The following is an 18,951-nucleotide window of genomic DNA, read 5'->3' as shown; positions in this document are numbered from 1 at the left end:
GAAACGATTTAGCTGTGGGAAAATATTGTCGCCAAAACTTTGGTCAAAAATTAGGCAAAATGTTTTCCAGTTTTATAAAATTTGTCATACTTGTCAGTTGTTTGTAAAACCTAACCATATAATTCCAGTTGCTCCTTAGAAACCTAACCCAGCTTTCTAAGAATCGCTCAATTTTACGTGTTATATAATTTTATTATCATAATGATTTATAGAGGGCAGTAATCGCCCTTATACATCTCCATTTGTCCTTTTTCTGAAAAAAAAAAGGAAGGTAATCCTGCGTAGATTTTCACAAGGTCACTCAAATAACTGTCAAGTTTATATACAAGATTTGCTACTTAATATGCAAGTTATATTAGATACTTTCAGTGAAGTAACTATTCTTTATCTATGGACTTACAAAAGGATATTAGCAAATCGACATTGAGAAAAAAGATAAACTAAAGACTGAATTACATTAGTCAGGAAAATATTCGTTTAACAAAACGCCATTTGCTTCATGTAATGATTCTTCAACTATCCAAATATTAATGGGCATAGTATTATCACGGTTACAAGATTTAGATGGTTCTATTACTTAGATGTCATAGTTTCACTCCGAGGTTTGGAAAACACTAAGAACGTATTTGACGGATTAAAAAAGAAAGACGTATTTAAAATTAAAACCAACCAAGTGCTAGTTTTCGAAACAAGTAGATTATCTAAGTCACATGGTAACTGCAAGAAATGTAGAACCAGAACTAAGGAAGTTAGAATTATGCAATAATTATTCAGTATCAAAGGCTCTAAAAGATAGTGATATTGTAGTTTTGTATCGACTGCCAGGCCCGGCATGGCCAGGTGGGTTAAGGCGTTCGACTCGTAATCCGAGGGATGTGGGTTCGAATCCCCGTCCCACAAAACATGCTCGCCCTTTCAGCCGTGGGGGCGATATAATGTGACGGCCAATCTCACTATTCGTTAGTAAAAGAGTAGTCCAAACGTTGGCGGTAGGTGGTGATGACTAGGTGCCTTCCCTCTAGTCTTATACTGCAAAATTAGGAACGGCTAGCGCAGATAGCCCTCGTGTAGCTTTGCGCGAAATTCAAAACAAACCAAAACATTTAACCAGCCATATTCGAACATTCAATAATATAAGTCAAGTATAGTGATTACAATATCAAATGCTAGACTTCTCGTGGCGTAATATCATCTACTGATTACAGAGCACCAACGGAATGCTAATCATAGGTAGAATGAGTGGGAGTCTGCATAGCCAAAGGCTACAAAGCTAAGAAACTCGCAGTGAAACCTTGTGTTTCTTTGTGAGAAGACGTCTATCCTTTTCAACCACCTTTCGACAGAGCCCATATATCCATGGAAGATAAACAGCGGAGTGTAGCACTAAATACTTGCAGATGTGCTTGTTAGTAAAGGATTCAATAGATACCGAAAGGAAACCTGTCCCGATCGAGCTACAATGATGTTGCTAAAGCATGTGATGAATCAATAATCAAATCTTAAGGTTTGCCAGGGATGGGTTGTGTCAAGATCCTCGGCAGTGAACAAAGTTTTTTATTGCAGTACATTTGCCTGAATGACTTATTTTGACACGACAAACAACGCATAAAATTTGGTTTCAAACTTTTAACACCATTCTACAGCCTACAAGTAATCGTGACTGCGTCTTAATTGAGTTTAGTTTGAATTATGAAACAAGAATTTGAAAGATATCTTACCACTGCATAAGTCTAATATTGTATTCTTATAGTGTATTAGAAGTATAATATTATTATTAAAGTTCAAGGAGAAAAATGTAGATTCACATGTCGCTGAACTAATTATAGAGCTCTTCCAAGTTATTGAGTTATTAATAAATATTATAGAGGCCATTCTAAGAAGTATATCATGATTTCATCATAAATTGTGGATGTGTATTATGGTAAACCTCTTCCCGAATCCTTATTCCTTATGCAAATTCCTCGAGTCGGTGATTGGTACGTTCACGACTGCATACCCACCTGGTATTCGAAATGTTTTTGTATTCCTCATTATACATATACATTACAGAATCTCACAAACTCCACTTTTTATCCTCAAACAGTGGGGGTACTTACATTGCATCTGAATAATGACGTAGGTTACTTAAGTAGACTTAACACGTGTGGCAGTCGGATACCTTTCTTTTTCATGTTTCTGCATGACTTACCAATTGTATAATCTCCAGCAAGGTCTTTCTGGCTTGTATGCTGACTTTCTAGAACTTATTCGTAGCTTTGGTCAACCAATGACCCCCCCCCCCCGCTTTATAGCATATGGTTCAGCGACCAGTCTGCTTCTCTTCTCAAAAATGATCCATGCCCTATATCATCTTTTGCTTACCTTCTTTAATGCGAACTTTCAGTGGGGTAAGATACCTCCCATATTTGGAAAGCTTTTGTGACCCTACTGATCATCAGTCACTCATGCTGTTGATCATAGTCTCAATAACTGATAAAACATTTCCCAGTGTTAACGTGCATCAAACCAGGGTGTTCTTAACTCACCATTTCAGCCATAGGCCTCTCCTTATCAGAAAATGACCTTTATTCACTGACGAGAACCTTATGACTTGCTCTAAATTAAATGACATCATACGCTAAACTATGGTTAATACTAGCAGGAAAATTATTTTCTGTTGTTTCTCTTAAACAAGACAAAATAGAATAATTTAAAACAAATAATTTGCAGCTAAAGTTACATATGCAATGCTATTGTGAGAGCTTTAGGAGTTCTCGTTATGCATTAAACTAATACACTGATGAAAAATACGCGTTAAAATCAGTAAAACATCAATTTAATGTCTGGAGAAATTTCCGTAAACTCCATTAGAAACCTGGAGGAAGATCTGCTTTCTCATACCCCGACATTGTCTTAAATATGATTACCAATACTCAGGTTTTTGCCTTAAAACAAAACAGTGATTCATGCCTATTAGATCAGTTGGCCAACAAGCAGTGAAGATCATTGGTGAGTTCATCTCCAGCTACAACCTGATCTAACATCGCAAATAACTCTATATGCTAATTAAAGAGCACGTTCTTATTCCTGCAAAAGAATCAGACAAAAAAGCACTTAATCTCTATTTCACCCAATTACGTTCAAGCCAGAAACTTGCTTCAGTAATTCTATGTTCTAACTCAAAGAAACACAGAGAAACAACAAATCTTTGTAAAATTACATTTCAAACTAAAAGGAGAGGAAAACATGTAGTACAGGTCGGTACTACAATACCATCAACACCAGTACATGTGTGACAATCACTCACAAGTATTGCCTGAGGGAAATATAAGTATAGGAATTGCTTCTTTACAACAAAAATCTAAAAGAAAGAGTATTAATATAATATAGAAACGATTGTCTATCTCGGATAGTTCTTTCCTAGAAATATGGCTCCAAAAACAGTTATACGGAAATGTGTAAATAACACTCTTATCAACAATCAAACTTATCCATTAATGTTATGATTGCAATATTATCAGTATTTAAACACTTACAGGTTCCTATTTTTACGCTGTTTAAAACAATATCATATCATTGGTACAAAATACGTTAATAGGAAACTCTAGAAAGACATTAACTTTTTGATTTGCGTTATTGTATCTCAAATAATCATTGACAACGTCATAATCTTCTACTTATATTCTGCTATTACTTATTTATTATTTGTTACAAGTAAATCTGAAATTCAAGATATAGAATAAATAATTATATTTTTTTTAACTTCAGGTAAAAAGACAAGACCAGGCATGGCCTGGTGGCAAAGGCACTCAACTCATAATCCTAGGGACGCGGATTTTAATCCCTATTGCACCAAACCTGCTCGCCCTTTCAGCCGTGGGGGTGTTAAAATATTACGGCCAATCCCCCTAAATTATGGACGGCTAGCGCAGATAACCCTCGAGTAGCTTTGCGCGAAATTCAAACCAAATAAAAGCAATCTGCGTATAACGTCTTTACAAGAGAAACTTGTTTATTATTTCGCTACTATTTTTTTATTTACTTAATCACTTAATATAATATAATGATAAGTATATCAGCATCTATCATTCTAAGCACTGGATATGGCAATTACTCATTCAGTGTCAAGTGCGATTACTTTTAAAACAAAAATTATAACTTACATGAGTGTATTTGTGTTTTCTTGTAGCAAAGCCATATCGGGCTATCTGCCGAGTTCAACGAAGGCAGTCGAACCCGATTTTTAGCGTTAAAGATCTGTAGACTTACCGCTGTACCAGCAAGGTACTATAACTTATATAAAAACCTTATTTTAATTTACATGGGTTATTGAAAAATATGCCCTTAACAGTCAGTCAAACAATGCTTAATCAATATTTATATGCTGTTCTTTAAAGAAGTTTCACGTTAACAGTAAAGTTGATTAAGTTTGAAAACAAATGAATTAAAGTGCGAAAACCGAGTAAAATACACAGAGTTGATTGTACTTGCAAATACACCGTAATGGTTCTGTTTCCGGTGAACCTCGTATCAATGAGTAAGTACAGTGTCTAAACAAGAGAAATCACCGAAAAGTGTTTCTCGTCATCGAGGTTTAAAGCACTTTGGGGAAAAGGGGTTAAAACCTTATGTTTGCAATGCTACTAATTTCTCATGAGAAAGTGTTGATGCATCATTTGGATAAATCACAAAGCTGCACAAAATGTACAATACTTTTGTTAAACTCGTAACCGCAATATGCATTAGGAAAACTCTTGTGCAATGTATTTCTTTACATGTATAATACTATAAACGCTGTAACTTCTCATAAAATAATATTTAATCAGTAAATAAACTCGAAATGAAACTACCAACTTGAGTATCAAAGTTCAAATTTATTTAATGTCACTAATTTTGTAGAATTTGACTTCTTGGAGAAATGTTAGGAAAACAGCATTAGCTAATAAAAGTTTATGTTCGTTATACATTAGTATATTAGAAACAAATTCTAACATTCAGCCGAACCTGCTATCTTTGTGATGTAAAACAAAAATAAGCTTATATAGCTATAGAGCAGCCGCTTATGTTACTTAACGCGTCCTAAATAATCTACATTCTTCGTACGAAAAACTGGCGGGTGGTTTTCTCTTAAAATTGTAGCGTTCCCCCAAACCGCCCTATCATTAACATCTTTTACATGCTAATTGTGCTTCGCATGGTATATGTTGGCTTTTGAGTACACAAACCTGAATCTTCCTTTCAAACATTCTGTATACGGGCATGTTCAGTGTAATAGTTTAGAACTTCAATTTGAAAACACAACATGTTTATAAAGTGATGTTCACAGTTCAACGTATTCAATACATTCTCTGGTTTACACTTGATTAGTATACCGTTAGGTTGGTTTTGTCGATATAAAGCTTAATGTGATCAATAGGGCTTAACTAATCCTGCTTCTCAAACTAATTAACAGAGTTTCACTGAAGGAGATGCGTGTCAGATATTGATTGATAGCTCCTTGATTAATTCCTTAAGCAGGAATGATGGTGTGGTTGAATTTAAGTTGCTGAAAAACATAGTGACCTTTGCTTTCTAAACTAATGTTCAAAATTTTCTTGATATTTTAAGAATATCATCTGATCTAGCTGAGCAACGAAAACTTTACAAACAATGCGTCTGATTCTCACTAGATTCATACGTGTAAAACTAGAGAATATATAGCAATTCTACATGCAGTGAGATATGTTATATTTTCTCTGAGTGTAAGCTAATGTACAGTAGTAACAAAACAGGTATTAATCCTAGCTGATTATCAAAACATTGAATTCTACCAGTGAGTATTCATTTCAGGATATCTGAGAAAGAAACATTATATGACTTGACAACTGCTAGAACACATCACGTTACAAAATAACAGCTACTTTGATGTTACGTTAGAAACTGACCTATTTATAGCAACCAATTATATATTGGAACGGGCCTGTGGTTGTTGCTAGTTTAATTAAATAAATTTATCTGTAAAACTTCAAAAATAAATATTTTTATTTTCACATATTTAACAAAATAGACTGATTTATAAAATTAAAACAAAATGAATAGTTGGACTGTACAAAGCCCTAGAAATGTAATCATTGACTTCTTGTATTTCATAGAGAAAGTGCTTACTTGTATGGTAGGTTTTTGTGTCTAGGCAATAACGTGAAGATAAATTATGGCTAATCATTCCCTAGAGACTAGATCATTTACACTACGAATTGAATATGAATGGTTATAGAGTTATGGGTTATAAAATCACAATATTTCTCGCTTCCTATATCTTTATCTCACTGGTAAATAATGATATCCCCTAATAATAATAAAAAGATGGGTTTGCTTTGAATATCATGCAAAGCTACGCGAAGACTAGCTGCGCTAACAGTCTCTGATTTTCGAGTGTAAGACTAGAGAAATGGCAGCTAGTTATCACTAACCACCTACAACTCTTGGGCTACTCTTTTATTAACCAATAGTAAGATTTACCGACACGTTATAACGCTCCGCGGCTCAAAGGGCAAGCATGTTTAACGGAACGAAGATTCGAGCCCACGACCCTCAGATCACGGGTCAAGAGCCCTAACCGCCTGGCCGTGCTGAGCCTGAAGAGGTAAGAAATTTAATTACCGTTTTGTTGTTATCTAGTCATAGGTTTTTGAAAGGAAACTTATTCTAAAAATACATAACTGACCCGTATTCTCAGGACGAATTCCTCACCTGTATTCATCATGAATATAACCAACCTGTTTCGATTTTAGATGTACTTGGTTTTTCTCTATCTGTTTCCACGTTTCCTAAAGTCACGAAATAATGATAAAATCAGGGTTCTCATAGATCAGGGAAAATGTCGTGGAATTTATAGTTAAAAAAAAAAGAATTTCAGACACAATTTAGCGAACTTTTGTACATCAAGTCAGCAAAATGTCGATGTGAAAAGTGGCAGTGTAAATGCAGTTTGCATAATGTACATGACTGGAGCATTTTCTTACTCGTTATTCGAAGTCAGTAATGTTGAATGTATTTTAAATCAGTTATCACTACGAGGGATAATAAAACTATTTTTAGTGGACTTTCTTGTTACCTTACATATGTTGAAAAAAGTACGAAAACTGAAATGGTATAGTGTTCCTTGTTTCCTGTGTAACCTTAACTGAAGAACCACCTTTCTTCTAACACTATTTATATATATGTACACAGACACACACACACTCTGCTGGCCAAAATCTTCAGACCAATGAATATAAAGAAAAAATATGCATTTTGCGTTGTTACACTCAACCATTTATTTGAATAGAGCTTCAAAAGATGAAAATAAGAAAAGGAAAAAAAAAAAAAAAGGATATCCCATCGGAGACATTTTTCCACACGACACAGTGGAGGAGGTTCCATCATGATCTGGGATGCTTTATCCTTCCATGGAGCAATGGAGCTTCAGATTATACAAAGACATCACACAGCAGCTGGATATACTGGCATATTGGGGAGAGCATCCTTATTGACCGAAGGATCTCGCTTGTGTGGAAATGACTGGATCTTTCAGCAGGACAACACTGCAATCCACAATGCCCGCAGGAAAAAGGGCTTTTTCATGGCGAATAACGAGATTCTTTAGGACCATGCAGCGTCTTCGCCCGAACCAAACCCCATTGAAAATGTATGGGGGTGGATGGCAAGGGGAATCTATAGAAATGGACGTCAATTCCAAATAGTGCATGATCTACAGTAAGATAAATTTCGATCTCTAGCAAAGGTGACCATCCCTGCTAATAAATACATGCACGCTGTAAACAACAGTTTATCTGAAATATTGTTTTTCTAAACGGCTAGTATGGATATTAACACTTTCACTAATAAAGCAGAGAGCAACGTTTCGACCCTCTTAGGTCATCTTCACTTTACCATCAAGAAATAGTTTTTATTGTGCATTAGTAAATTTGTGTCTAGTGTTTCTCTTCCTCATGAACTTGACTGAAATCAGGTTTCATGATGATTTCACGATAAATATCTTGTTACTTTTGAGGGAAATTAGCTTCACCTAAAGATACCACAGAATTAGAGCAGATTCAGTTCTCAAAAAGAATACCAAAAAATGTGATTTTTTTTTAAAGCTCATAAGATTATCTGAAGCATCAATAACATAAACAAGGATTTCTTTGCAATATAAGATGGAAGAGCATGAGCTTAAGTTCTGAGAAAGATAGGCCAAGCCCCAATTAAGATTTTTTTCTGGTAGGGTGATTGGCTAATGGAACGAGTTGTAATCAGCACTTGTGGATGTTAGCACATCTACAAGGAAAGTATTTGTGGAATACAAATACGAAGTATATGGATATTTAAAGGTTTTCAATAATTCCGTTTTTTCTTTTTTTATAACGTAAAGTGTGAAGAAAGCAGCAGATCGAAAATGTTATTTAAAAAGCAAGGACACCAACTAGTGAACTGCACTACAAAATAAGGAAGATACTAGTTTGAAGCCCATTGCACAAGTCAGTTAAAGACACATTTCCCAGAGGTGAGAAAAATTATAGCTACGGACTAGTTCTAGACAAATCTGGTATACTGATACAAAACCTCTATTGAGATAAGGTTTCTGACGAAATGAATCAATGTAACCTAAAACAGTTAATAAGATGACGAAGAAAATCGCCGAGTGAATTAATCTTAGTGAAGAGACACGAGTTATGTGGTCTGTTACTATCACCCTAAGTTAATTGTCTCGAGTCATTTCTTCAAAGAGACAGAAGTTCTGTAAGGACCAATAACAGAGTATTTTGGTGCTAGTATAATGGAATAGTCCACTTGTACTAATCGAGTTCAGAGAGATACTCCTGAAAGCAGATCTGCTACTAATTAAACAACCTGAGAAACACTTAAAATTCTGTATATGATTCTGTGCTTCTAACTCAAAGTTTGTTGCTTCGCCAAATTGTTCTGACTCTAGAAAACAGCAGTAATCGAAAATCTACAAATTCGACACACAAACTCCTTGTAAGTGTCACTTCTGATCACAGTTTAACAGTGTTTAATAGATAGTTTGATAACGCTTACAAAGGAACTACTGAAACATAGCTTATAAGAACTGTTAATGCAGTTCTACCGATTATGATAGAGATAATTTCTCGTGTTAAAACCCTTAACTGGATAATTAATGTTGTGTCTATGTTGTTGAACATAATAGGTCTTTCTAACAAACATCTAATCTTCAAAACGAAGAATTCAGTGATTTCGTGTTGTTTCAAGATAACCTTGAAAGTTTCAATATAAGTGAACTGATCAACAGTGTATTAATACATAAATTGCGTGGTTTGTATTCTGTTGTTTTCATGAGAGTTCTTAATTTCGCATGTAAATTTCCTCGAGTTGGTAGTCTGTGTGCTCGTGAAAGCATGACCTGAAACCTAACTAAAATCATTTGTAATGAATGTAAAGTCAAATTTAACGACGAAACCCACATGCCTATCACACAAATTTGTAAAATGTTTGGTTTGTTATAAATTTTGCACAAAACTACACGAGGGCTATCTATGCAAGCCATCCCTAATTTAGCAGTATAAGACTAGAGGGAAGGTAGCTAATCATCACCACCCACTGCCAACTCTTGAGTTACTCTTTTACCAACGAATAATGGGATTGACAGTCACATTATAATGCCTCCACAGCAAAGAGGGCAAGCATGTTTGGTGTGACGGGGAGTCGAGCCCACGACCCTCTGATTACGCATCGAATGTCTTAACCATCTGGCCATGCTGGTCCTAGTTTGTAAGGGAAGATTGAATAACTTCTGAAAAATAAAAGAAGGGTTCACGTTTTTACTTTCTACCAAACACAGGCGACCAGGACAATCTCGAAGGACAAAACTGACCATTAATATTGTCATACACAGATGTAGTTGATAAGAACTTTCTCCTGGTAGGTGATGTTAAATGTGTCTTGTTTCTATGGATAAAAATAACACTAGTTCTTTATTTCAACCAAAATATTTCAAACAAAAAGAATCTACATGACGAGTTGCATAAGCAGTAAACAAACAAAAAAAGAGAGCAACATGTTTAAAGTGGTAACATCCTTATGAGGTCTGAAAATTAGTCCAACATTTTCATATAAATAAAAAGAAAACAGATGAGAGAAGAGACTATTATACAATATAATAAATGTGCATACATATTCTTTAGGCACCTATTACACAAAGGTTATTCTTTGCAAACAATTTTACAATATTTTCTAAGTATAGAAATAAGTGTTTTGAAACATTTCAGTCAATATTACGATATTTCTAACCATGTTTCCAAAGATAGGTTAAATGTTGAACAAGTTACTTCAAATCAAAGTAACGAATGACTATAGCATGATCATGATGTAATGCTCACAAATTTTAATCAATTAGTTCATGGCATTGAATATTGAAATGTGTAACCAAGAAACATAAATCTATAAAATTACCCATATAAAAAGAACACTAAACATCACCTTTCTGTTAAATACATCTAAAGAACTAGCTATCTCAAGAAAATATTGTAATATTTAAATATTACAAGATATTTCCACATTTTTACCCACCAAAAGAGAACACTCAAAAAATTTACCTTAAGTTTCTCCACAGAACTATCTAAATAGAACCCCTAAATTCGTTTTATTAATTCTTTCACTGCATTAATCACCTATTTTACTATTTATATAAGAAGTCCCATAGTTTTTAGTTTTATATTTCCACAGAACAAGTCAACTAGACAAAGTACTAAAAACTACACAACCTTAAGAAGTATTTTCACAACTGGAAATAAAAGAATAAAGCAGTTGATCTTACAAAAACTTTAACAGAAGATACCACAAACAAAGAATATTCAAACTGTTTCGTCTCCTCTTTTCACTTGACTAGTTACTTGAACATAACATCCAAACCATCCAAATCTAATTTCATAAACTTTAGGAAACTTTAAAAGTAGCCATTTAAACAATCATCAATTTGTATGAATGTTTATGCGTAAAGAAATATTTCATTCACAGTTACATCTTTTAATTACTACTCTAAAAATAAACAATATTGATCATTGTGTATGAAGTATACAAGATTAAGTTTCTTGATTGAACTACACAATTTGTACAGAAATAATGTATAAATGTAAAGTCATTTCAGGTGAATCATACAAGTTTATAAATATATAGGTGTTTTTTACATTACCATATATAGAGTTATATGTTTAAAGAACTGGTTACGTTATGAAACCATACAAAGTCATAAACTAATGTTTTTTTTTGTTTTTTGCACATGAAACGTATGAGTTTACTTGTGTAAATTGTACAAAAGATACATACTCGATTTTTTTTTTTACATACATTCCACAAATTTATGAATCTAAATGATGCAAAATTTACAAGGTTATATGTTCATAAAATTTCCTCTTTCCCAGCAACTGTTAGCAAGACATCAAGATCACACAATCAAATTTTATGATGCACGTTGAAGAATCTTGGTATAGTATTTTTAACAACCGAATTTGGATATGACTGGCTGAATACTTCACCCACTGGTATACTCAAACTTCATTGTCAAATTTTAAATCCTTTAGTCAGATATAATTTTTAACTGGTTAGAAATAGCAATTAATAGCCAATTACAAAAGTTTTTTTCTTTATTACTATATCCACAAGTTTCATTTATAATGTTATAAAAAACACGTATTCACCTCATAAGCATAATTTTATTGAGATTAACCATTAAAAAACATCTTATAAAACAAGTTCACTGTCTTTTGCAAAACACTTTTGTGATGCAAGGCATAAATGAATATTCAACTACACTTACATTAATAAATACAATATTTACCCTAAAACTGTATTACACAATATTAAAAAAAGCAATGATGTAATCTATAAAAATGGGCACAATTTTCACTTTTGATACTGACATTTTTATTTTATGAAATTTAAAAAAATTATTTTTCAAAAAGAAAAATAACAAGTAAATAGTTTTTAATATTTACGTATTTATTAAAATAAAAAGAGCACACTGAAATATCTTCCAAATAAAATTAAAATAAGTACTTTAGGAAAGTTACAGCTTATAGTTAATTTAATTATTTTTTTTTACTGGTTTAACTTTATGAATTACTGTAATTACTTATAATGATGATTTATTTATCATCATAAACATAAAACAAGTTTATTAAGTGGTACATTATATAAATTGGTACTTTACCCTTCAATATTCCACTGATGTAGTACAGTAGCTCCACCGACCAACTTGTCTCACCCACATTTATAAAAAATAAAGTACAATAAACCAAAGCACAAACATCACAGAACACAAGTTTCTAAACACATTTTTCCCAAGAGCTTCAAGATTATTCTAGAAACACAAATACAGTACTAATATCTAGAAAACACCTGTATATTTTCAATTCTTCCAACAATCATACATACTCAGCCCACAACACTGATCAGATCTGAAGACACGAGATAAGCTATACTTGTTCATCCAATAACCATTTACTCTGAAAAGTGACTTTAAACTACAAATGCAGTAAATACAATCTTGTATTTTATGTATGTAAGGTCTTTTCAACATTCCTCAACATTTCTGTTCACCCATTCCTGTCAAAAGGTTCTTTTTTGCCATTTTAATATTCATATAATGAAAGATTGAACTATTGTAGTAAAAGTCATTCACAGTTTCTTGTAGGTTTTCCCTGCTTGCATTAGTTAGAATAATGGAATGTACAGAACATCTTTGAACAATAATAAAATAAACACATAAGAAATTATTTTATGAATAAACAAACATTCTAAAATGTACATTTAATTTGTTTTCACTAGTCACAGTAATCTGCCTGGATTAGGTATTTACTGCATCACATTTGAGAAGTAGTGAAGTAAGACAAAATCTAATGATACGAACATTACACTCAACATTAGTACACAAAGATTATTTCTGGTAATAATAATGTTTTTGGAGAAAAGATGGAAATATGCTGCAACTACAGATGTATGGACATAAGCTATGTACATTACTTCAATTGGATGCACGAACTAGGTACATGAATGATCTTAAAACAACTTGCATATCTCACCACACTAAACAAATTACACTCAACTAGAAAAAAACAGCTTGATTGCTAATGTGTAATATTACACTCTACTTTAATAATTATATTAAAACCTGTCTTATTCTAAGAGCTACACTATTACAAGACCCCTAACAAAGTCCCAGAAGTGTGCTACAGCTTGAGCCTGGGCTTGACTCTGTGTAGGTGTTTGGGCTCCAGTAACCTGTAAATCTTGAGGAAGCTTTGGAGTGAGAGATTTTTGAAGTTTTTGCCAGTGAGTGGCACTACCACTCTGATATTCTTTCTTAAAAACGATAAAGTCTTCAGCTCCTCTGTAAAAATCAGCAAGAAGTCTCTGAAAAAAAAGTTCACTAGATATGAGGCATACAAAAAGTATTACTCAAATCAAATTCTGATTGACAAAATATATGTATTCAAATATAAGTTACAGGTAACTAAACTGTAATTTTAAGATAACTATTAAACACATTAAAAAATTCCTACTATTCTGTAATTAAATTAGCATTTCAATAAAAAACAAAACACCTTATTTTCAACTTTCTAAAAAATTATCAATCTGCTAAACATTCACTAAAGAAATAATCATTTTCAGGAAATCTTGCTAGCTTATAACAAACATGTTTTAAAACTGCATCAGATACAAGATGGCATCTAACAACTTTTTTCTAATATACTTTTTTGCTTCTTTTTATGCATTCTCTGCAACATACACTGGAAAATGATAGTTCTTTATCAATGGAACACAAAGAGCATCAGATATAGAATACAATGAACATAAAACACAACCAGTAAATCTTGTAGGGGATTTAAATCATGTTGAAACACAACACAAAAAAAATGTAATGTTGAAACGAAAATATGCCAAAACATTTTTGTGCGTGTAGAAATAATAGACATTCTATTTGGTAAAATCAGATAGCATATGAAATAGTAATTTTACCTAATTCCAATTTAAAATCCCTACTGAACTAATTAAAAGTGTGTGAAAAAAACTTTCAAAGTTTAGCATAATTGTTTTTTTTATTATGAATGTTAGGCTTACAGGTTACACTTCTTTTAAAGCTTTCAGTGCTTAAAACAGTAAAGCATATTGAACATGGTGAAATACAGTCAACTTACAATGTGCTCTACATCAAGTAAAGAAAAATATCACTTTCAAACAAACTTTAACATCTATTTGCCTAAATATTTATTGCCTGAATGATAACAGTCAATTATTTAAGGTATGCAGGTATGAAAAAGTATGTAATTTTTATAGAACAAAATTAATCTACATTAGCAGCTTTTACTTTTACACATGTGCATTTCCTACAAAAAATACAGCTAATCAACTTCATTATAAAAACTTTTAGTTGCAACAGCTATGAACTATTAGCTAAGAAAAGCTAAAAATCACATATCTCTTCCTAGTTGTATTTATTATTTGTTCTACAAAACTCGTTTTTCAACGTTTACAATTTTTTCTTCTGTATTATTCATAAAAAACAAAATTTTCAAAAATGCCTATAAAAATAAAAAAATTTGTAACAACAATAATTAACCATACACACACCAGAAAGGTTTCAGCTTTACACCTGATGTTGCATGTGATTCTATTAGTGGAAGGAAAGTCTGTCCAATTGTATGATTTGTTGTATTATCACTCACTTTACATGCTGTTTTACTAGTGTACAATATTTTTGAAAGTATACAGTATTTTCTGCTGATTGTTTACAGAGCTAATGTCTACAGAAATAATACAGTTCAACAACTTGGAGAATTTATATTTAAATTTCTCACTTTTAAAGTAATTCTTTATGATTCTTATACTTTTATTGAAATCTTTGCATTTATCTGAAATTCAAAACAGGTCATCTAAAAATAAATGATCTTACCATTTCCATCAACAGATCTTGGGTAAGAAAGGAATCATGAGCAATATTGTATGCCATCTGCATTGGATGACCATACTCTTGAGGACGGTGCTAATATAATGTGCAAAAAATATTTTAAAAAAATAATACTTATCTTACTCAACTTCAATTTATTTATTTTCAATAAGGAAATAAAAGTACTGGAAATTTTTTCTTAGTCACTCTTATAATACACAACCAGTAATATACTAATAAAAAGAAAGTATGTCTAATGTAATTATCCTTACACAAAGATAATAAAACATAACTAAATGGAAAACAATAATTATAGAGTGAACAAATTTAGGTGTTTTTTTTTTTAACTAGTCATATCAATAACCTTTACCTCAGGAGGAGGCATCACCCAATAAGCCTGGTATTCTGCTTCAAATGATTTTCTTTGTTTATTGTATGGAGCTAGAATAAATGATAAACATGAGTGTAAAACATAAGAATTAGTATGGTAATATGATTAAATAATTCAAGTAGAAAATATGTTAATTCAAACATAAATACATCCATCTTCAACAATAATAGTAAGTGGAATAAATACAATACATTTATCAAATTAAGGAAGACAATTCAGACAAACATTTTTATTTTGTGATAAAATGCCATTAAGATGTGTCACAAATTGCTATTAAGACAAATGTGTTACATTCTTCTTGTAAATTTCCAAAATTTGAGTATAAAATCTTTCATGATTATCTCCACAGTCGTTTGTAAATGCACCAAGCAAGCTACAAACACACTTTCCTTATGAGCACCCCATATTACTGACTAGATATTATCATATTAAGTTTTTCAACACCTTACATTATTGTTTACTTATTACACAACAGAATTCATGAACTGACTTATTATTTAAGGTATGATACATATCCATCTCTCTACAAGATCTTCTGTGTGTCGTTTTCTGTTGACAGTTTATAAAATAACTAAATTATATCATATTTTCCTTAGTACCAACACATTTCTTAACATAACAACTCTGCATATTTCAGAAGTAACAACATTTCTGTGTAAAGTTCTACAGAAAGAATTATACAACATAATTATAATGAGAGAAACTCACATATAATTAGTCCCAAACAAGGAGTATATGCAGAATCACTGTCACCCTTCATAGTAATTTGATACTCCATCTGACTGTCTATATCCTTAATGCTTGGATAGGCAGGGAAAGTTGGGTGGCTGTGATACCACCCTACTAATGTTAGATGACGCTGTTCCAAAGATTGACGTATCTAAAATTTGAAGAAATAATATACTGTAATCACAGCGTCTTTTTCACAGAGGCTAAAGTTTTTTTTATTACTTATAATCTGTTACATTTCCTAAAGTTTCTAATGTTAATACAGCTGAGCCAAACACCTTAATAACTGAACACTTTACAACACACCTTATGACAAAATCCACAAACAACCCTGTAGCAAATTAAATAAAAAATAAATTACTTTTAATCTCAGGATATAGTTCTCAATTACAATACAAAAAAAATTTACAACTTATAGTGTCAATGCTTTCTCATCCATGACAACCATTTCAACACCCACCTCTTCTTCTATTGCCCCTGCATTATCTTTGTCTCCCAGTCTACAACGGCAAGGGAAAGCCTGAAGAAGGGCAAGATCTGGAAAAGGTTAATAATTGAAAAGGTTTTTCTAAGTGATGCTATAAAAATATTCCTGCCATCACTGTTGAGCAAATACAGGATACTCAATAACTATGTATTGCAGGGCCAAAGAGTTAAATACAAATTTAATTTAAAAAGCTTTATTATAAATGTATGTCAATAAGCTAGGAATCAAAATGTAATTTTGCATTCAAATATTTTATTATAGAAGTTCTAATTTCTTAATTTCAAAATGGAAATATTAAAAACTATTCAGTCTTCACTTGTCTACATCATGTAATGTGTCTGCATTCTGAATTCTCCCCTTTAGATTTTATTACTTCAACAATACAGTTCCTATAATGTCAAACCAATAAGAAACAAAAAATATACATAATTACAAGCAAGAGTATAAAATTTCAGCCCCTAACTTCTTGATTTATCAAGTTGTTTGTTAAGTTCAGAGATACACCTCCCATCCTTCTATGCCTTTCAAGATAATTACATAATCAAGTGTACATTGTTGAGGGGCATTTTTATAATCAACAGAAGCGGGTTCTACTCTAGATAAATCTTTTCATCCTTTGTTTATTTTGGGCAGTGTAAAAAAAGGTACTTCAGAAGAAGTGTTTGATTTGTGTTGAGAAAAGCCACAGTTTTGAGCGTAATTTGGAAAGATTCTATTCTAGTGACTGATATACTTCATAAAATGCATATTAGAAAAAATATATTATCTTTATAACAAACTTATGAAAAAAAGAAAGAGACCTAGAACATTTATGCATACAAGTGCAAAGGTCATACAGCTCGTGTGAAGAACATGACAAATCACTACTGTAATTTATTGCTTCAGGAATTGAAAAAAATGTTTTTGTTGTGAAAGCCAAGCAATAAAAACATGAAATTAAAGCAAAAGATACAAATACATAAACAAGTTAAATTGTTAAAATAAGTAAATTGAAAATCTTAAATCAATTACACATTCAAAGAAAAAAGGTAATGTTTATTTTATTTCATAACATTTGATCTTTTGTTTCACTCTGCAGTGATGATTTTGCTACAGTTAGTGTTAGGGTAAAGAAAATAAAGTTCTATAAACAACAAATATTAATTTAGGCTATTCTAAAGATTATGAAAATAATTTTTGTTTGTTTTTGAATTTCGCACAAATCTACTCAAGAGCTATCTGTGCTAGCCGTCCCTAATTTAGCAGTGTAAGACTAGAGGGAAGGCAGCTAGTCATCACCACCCACTGCCAACTCTTGGGCTACTCATTTACCAACGAATAGTGGGATTGATCGTCACATTATAATGCCCCCATGGCTTGGAGGGCAAGCATGTTTGGCGCGACGCGGATGCGAACACGCGACCCTCAGATTACGAGTCGCACGCCTTAACGAGCTTGGCCATGCCGAGCCTTATGAAAATGAAAATTATCTTTTACTCAGAATAACTCAGTAGAGGCTTCATAAATTCATAGATAAATCTTTTGTAAAAATACTTTATTGAAATGTCTGCTTTTTGGTGTACATCAGACTTGTAATGTTTACTAAAAGCTTGTCAAATTCAGAGCTACACTCAGTACATTTAGTTATAAAATGTATAGTTCTATGATTACAAGATAGTTCCAAAGAGGGTTGAATTGACTGCCTTTGTACTTAAATAAATACAGTGAACAATTACATGGTATGAAACAAGGCATTTTATAAAATCATATTGTATCATATACTATTATTACAAAAAGTTTTCAAATGATTAGTAAGTTACTACAGTTTTTTTTTATGTATATCTAAGCTACTGTATATTTATATAGACACACACAGGAGCCTAGATAAAATGGTTTTGGTGTAACCAGGATGAAGGTGTATTACAAGGAGTTTAATCATCAAACTGAATTGATTTTAGTGTACTTTTGCTCTCCACTAAATATCTAAATTTTGACTTATCTAAACACTTATAATACACACAAACCCCTGCAAACACTTTTGAGAATATTATTAAAAACATCAACAAAAACTAAAGTACTTCAACAGCCCTTACTATGAGAGGCAATATCCCAGCTTCCTCCAAGATAGCCTACAACTTCACTATTAGAAAGGTGGCAGTGAAAATCCTTCAACAAAATTTGAACTTTCTAATTAATCAAAATGTAAACAACCTGAAACTTTTAAGAGCCAATGACAAAAAAATTACATAAAAAATTTTTAAAAAGATTGAAAGCAACAATTTATTATTGTTCTCAATACATATACAATAGGTTCCAAAATACAACAAAGATTTTTTTTAATAATGCAAAACTCTCAACTGCAAATTTCCTTTTATAAAGATGTTTTACAATTATTAGTACTGTTTCAGTGAAGTTTTTCTTTAAACATTGACTAAATGTTAT

At 32.1% G+C, this 18,951-nt stretch overlaps 1 protein-coding gene across 2 annotated transcripts in view; it reads right to left on the bottom strand.

Moving 5' to 3' along the window:
- Positions 1-11,670: 11,670 nt before the first annotated feature.
- The window catches only part of LOC143222019 (MPN domain-containing protein), a 36,904-nt gene continuing 29,623 nt past the window's right edge, over positions 11,671-18,951 (bottom strand). For both annotated transcript variants that reach the window (XM_076447826.1, XM_076447827.1), the window contains exons 9-14: positions 18,603-18,675; positions 16,504-16,580; positions 16,023-16,194; positions 15,294-15,364; positions 14,930-15,019; positions 11,671-13,389 (exon numbers count right to left, since the gene is read on the bottom strand). In XM_076447826.1, the coding sequence (XP_076303941.1) occupies positions 13,165-13,389; positions 14,930-15,019; positions 15,294-15,364; positions 16,023-16,194; positions 16,504-16,580; positions 18,603-18,675 (708 nt within the window). In that variant the 3' untranslated portion in view covers positions 11,671-13,164. The remainder of the gene's footprint in view (positions 13,390-14,929; positions 15,020-15,293; positions 15,365-16,022; positions 16,195-16,503; positions 16,581-18,602; positions 18,676-18,951) is intronic.

This window comes from Tachypleus tridentatus, chromosome 8, assembly GCF_004210375.1.
Source record: "Tachypleus tridentatus isolate NWPU-2018 chromosome 8, ASM421037v1, whole genome shotgun sequence".
In the NCBI taxonomy this organism is placed as follows: domain Eukaryota; kingdom Metazoa; phylum Arthropoda; class Merostomata; order Xiphosura; family Limulidae; genus Tachypleus; species Tachypleus tridentatus.
Note: the sequence above shows the minus strand (reverse complement) of the source record. Positions and strands in the feature narration are given on the sequence as shown.